At 34.8% G+C, this 4,363-nt stretch overlaps 1 protein-coding gene across 1 annotated transcript in view; it reads right to left on the bottom strand.

The window, feature by feature from the left end:
• The window catches only part of LOC107742213 (dihydroxyacetone phosphate acyltransferase-like), a 21,457-nt gene extending 17,574 nt beyond the window's left edge, over positions 1-3,883 (bottom strand). Inside the window, exons 1-3 of the mRNA XM_016555110.1 lie at positions 3,754-3,883; positions 2,589-2,780; positions 2,274-2,450 (exon numbers count right to left, since the gene is read on the bottom strand). Coding sequence (XP_016410596.1) covers positions 2,274-2,450; positions 2,589-2,780; positions 3,754-3,777 — 393 coding nt within the window. The 5' untranslated portion in view covers positions 3,778-3,883. The remainder of the gene's footprint in view (positions 1-2,273; positions 2,451-2,588; positions 2,781-3,753) is intronic.
• Between the last annotated feature and the right edge of the window lie 480 nt (positions 3,884-4,363).

The following is a 4,363-nucleotide window of genomic DNA, read 5'->3' as shown; positions in this document are numbered from 1 at the left end:
AAAAAAAAATCTGTAGTTTTTACAAAATAATTTTGGCAGCTGTGGTTGCCAGAATAATTTTGTAAAAAAAAATACAGAAAAACTGTAAAAACATTTACAGAACAAACTGTAATTTACAAACAAGAAAATTTGAGTGTAAACTAGTAAATTCAACAATGCACACTGCTACTAAAATGTTTTACATAAATTGCATAAATTGACAACCACCATAATTGCAGGTGGTAAAAGAGAATTAGTTCATCCCAAGCAGAAGCTGAAGCAGCTGAAGCACATACTAATATATAGAAGGCACACAGAGTCATTCACGCAAACACTAAACACCAATTAAACAACAGAAGATGTAACATAAAGCCCAAATATACATAACTAATAACAAAAACTATAGAAAAACATGATTATTTAAACAAAATACTTTCAAATGTGGAGTGTCACGCAGGGAATTCTGAGAATATCAGTTTACAGTTTTTGACTGTAAATTATACGTCGATTTGTTCTTTTTTACTTCTAAAAATTGTACAATTAACAGCATTTTACTGTAAAATTACATGAAATGTCTGGTTAGATCTTTTACAGTTTTTCCCCTGTATATAGTACGGGAACTTACTGTTTAAAACCCATTACAAACGAGGCATTTGTTGCATCCAGTGGGGATATCATTACTGATTATAATGACTTATACTGTCTTTTTACAGAGCTTGTAACACTCCAAAGAGAAAGGAAAAATTTAAATCGCATCATATGACCCCTTTAACAGTTTTTTTTTCCCGTAGCGTTTTAACAATATTTTACAGTTAAAATTACACTAATTTTTTACAGTGTACCTGTCTCTGTCCATTCAAAATATTTCAGTAAATTTGACAGGATATGTAAACAGTTTCTATGAAATGGGAAGAAGCCTCGTATGCGGCTAGGAAAACTGCAGCTCCTGGTTGAGAGAGGAGGATCATTACCAATACGTAATCATCCAATTATCAGTTCGGAAGAAGACCTCTGGGATTTTGGGAGTTGACCCTTTTTAAGTTCTTCATCTGCTATCAGGGCCAATTCAAAATCTGTTAATAGGTGGAACACCGGTGCTATGAAAGGAATGGATAGTTAAAAATATTACGATTCTTGAAGACCTTTATGAGGATGATGAATTAGTTTTTTTTTTTTTTAATTCAGCTTGTCACATACTCCCAGGGGTAAAAGCACTCTCAAGATGATCCACAATATTATGAGTACTGGCCATGAAGCTTCTGAATACTATTTCTTGCTTATTAGTCAAATGGGCCAAAATATTAGTTCTGTGGTTAAGATAATCTGGGGAAAAGACTTGGGATGCACAATTGAAGACAAGGACTGGGATTGAATTGCTGGGAATTTAAAATGAATGTCTAGGGATATTAGAACACATTCAAAATGCAAAATTTTACACAGATTCTACTGGACACCCAGGAGGTTGTTTACAGCAGGTTTTCAGGATAATCCGGAGTGTCCGGAAGTCATGTTAAAAAGGCTGAATCACAGTGGATACAGAGCTGCATCATGTTAGGCAGACAGATGATTGCAAAAAGCTGGAAATCTTCCGGAAGGCCTCCGATTTTTTCAGTGGCTTCCGGATTTAGGGCGGGTGGCAGCCCTCGAAAATCTTTCCTATAATGTTGGGAGGACTGATATTTATTTTGATTTCTGTAATCCACAGTAGTAGTAAGCATGTGGCGAGATGAAAAATAATAATGGCTATGGTAAATATGATACAGCTTCTAGTAGCAACACCCCCCTTTTCTGTTTTTTTTTCTTAATCTATTTACTCATTTATTTTACTATTATAATGACTAACTATTTTGCTTCAATAATGTTTTGTTGTTGATGTTGTTGTTTTTGTTGTGTTTCAGTGGTTTGTTAATGTCAAGTACATGGCACAAGTACAACTCATAAAAAACGTTTAATATTTCACAATATTACTGTTTTACTGTATTTGTAATTAAATAAATGCAGCCATGGTGAACAAATGAAACATCTTTCAAAAACGTTTTCAAAAAAGGCTTAATTATTCAATGACTAGTAGAATATATATGATAATAAGCACTTTTAAAATAATAACATACTAATGACAAGGGATTTGAGCCGCCTCAATCCCTGTGACCTTATTCTACTTCAAGCATGAATTAAATGAATACACCCGTTTTAGTAACATTAGACGACCCTAGTTGTCAGCTCACAGTGTAGATGCCAGGTGTTTTAGCAGGAAATTCAGACGTGTATTTTGGGGACAGTGAAGAGTCACTCACTCTCTGGATGCCCTCTTCATTGACACACACGCTGCGGAAGAGTCTCTTGAAGGCTTTGCTGAGCGTAAAGACAAAGAAACGAACGGTGCTGAGCTGCAGACGGTGAGCCATCTCATCCAGAATCAGAGACGCTTCCTCCGCAACACACTCAGTGCTGTCTCCTGATTCTGATGAAACCTACACACACACACACAATTCTGTTTTGACATTCTTTTAATGTACAATTCCTCCAAAATATCTTACTAAATTTAGGGTTCCTAAATAAAAACATAAAACTGTGGCACTGAATGGTGGTGCTCTTTGTGGTTGCTGTACCTGTTTAATGACATACTGCAGGTGGTCCGACTGCAGAACGATGCTTTTCAGCATGCTGGCTTTGCAGGGCACTAGCCCTTTATAGAGTGTGGGAGTGTAGCATCTCAGTGCGTATCTCAGATCACTGGAATGTCGCCTCTCCTCCAGAATGTCTTCAAAACTATCCCGCTTCTTCAGCATCGGATGCCTAGGCTGTATGAAGGCAGAACTTAAGCATGCTTTTTATAATAATAAGATAATGACGATCAATTATATGAATTGAAAAGCCTTTTGCTTTATAACTGTAATACATCACAATTGCATACACAATTACACAACACCGAAGAATAAAATTACAACATATGACAGAATTATGGTTGACTTACTGAACTTATTTTGATTTGCTTATGCTCAAATGCTTTAAATGAATTAATACATGCTTGTTCATATTAACAAATATAAACTGCTAATATGAAGAATGAATTTCCAGAATGCCCAGAGTGTGCAGATCTTTAATCTTGGTTCAAAATAGTTTATTTTGAACGCACTTTTCTATAAAATTATATAATATTCGTTTAGTTCATGAAATGCTAACTTTGATAACTAATGCTAAATAATAAGCATTAGTTGTTATATTAATAATAACAAGATAACTTTGGTTTGAGATCACTACATAAATTCTACTAATTCACTTGTGTTTTTTTAATAGTTAATAGTTTAATATAATATAATAGTTAATTAATAGTTTTGACTTTATTATTCTTCTAAAATGTATGTGGAAAATACTGTAGTACTACAAAATAATCAGTATAGGTGTATCCATTTATATGTAAACAATGTAAAGAAAATAAACTAAAACAATTAAATTAATAGCTAAAAATGTATGTTGCTTAAACATATACATGCTTGTAATTATTACTGCTATAATTAATAAAATGCTGTCAGATTTTATAGAAAGTTTTGCATTGTTTTCTAGTGGTATATGGCTCTAAAACTGAGGTAAAAACAAATGTGATTTAATATTTTTGGTTCACGAAAGACTCGTGTGCACTGGACATGAAATGTGCTTAATGTTTCCTTTAAGGAAAATATTAAAGGAAGGAAGCTGTGAGAGATTCACACTGCAAGTGTTGCAAGCATGTAATATTTTGTCAGAAAGCATGCAAAAATGTTGTAAAACACTCACCGAATACAGTGCTCTGGATGCCATTTCGATTCCGCACCTATCAAAGCATGAGTGTAATAGATGAGATGAGTTCTGGGTGAGAAAGTTTGGATCAAGGTTGATCGTTCAGTCCAGTACTCATTCCTGTTATAGAAAGGGTGGAATGACAAATGGGTATGAAACAGCCGATACCGGGTGGGCGGGGCTTGGAGGTACGGCTGGTGGATCTAATTGGTTGGGATTGGTCAAAATAATAGCCTGATTTTATTTATTATTAGTACTATAATTTTAGGTGCTCTAAGCTACTTGTTTAATGCCACTCGTTAAATCTCCCTATTACCTCACAGACTTCACTGAGGTGTCCTGAAATACCTGTCTCAGTGACAGCTCTGGAGACTCTCTCTCGAGAGCGTTCTTGAGTTTAGCCAATCAGAAACGCCTCCTCCCTGTCAATCATTTCGTGAGTTTGAGTTTGTGGTTTCGAATTGGTTGACACATCTTTGGGGGCGGGATTCATTTGTTTGACGGTATGGTCAATGACTAAATCTGGATAAAGTTAGCAAAACGGATGAAATAGTTAAATAGTTAATAATACTTCATATAACGCCGTATATATATATATATATATATA

The sequence above is a fragment of the Sinocyclocheilus rhinocerous genome, unplaced genomic scaffold (assembly GCF_001515625.1).
Source record: "Sinocyclocheilus rhinocerous isolate Xijiao unplaced genomic scaffold, SAMN03320098_v1.1 scaffold2752, whole genome shotgun sequence".
In the NCBI taxonomy this organism is placed as follows: domain Eukaryota; kingdom Metazoa; phylum Chordata; class Actinopteri; order Cypriniformes; family Cyprinidae; genus Sinocyclocheilus; species Sinocyclocheilus rhinocerous.
Note: the sequence above shows the minus strand (reverse complement) of the source record. Positions and strands in the feature narration are given on the sequence as shown.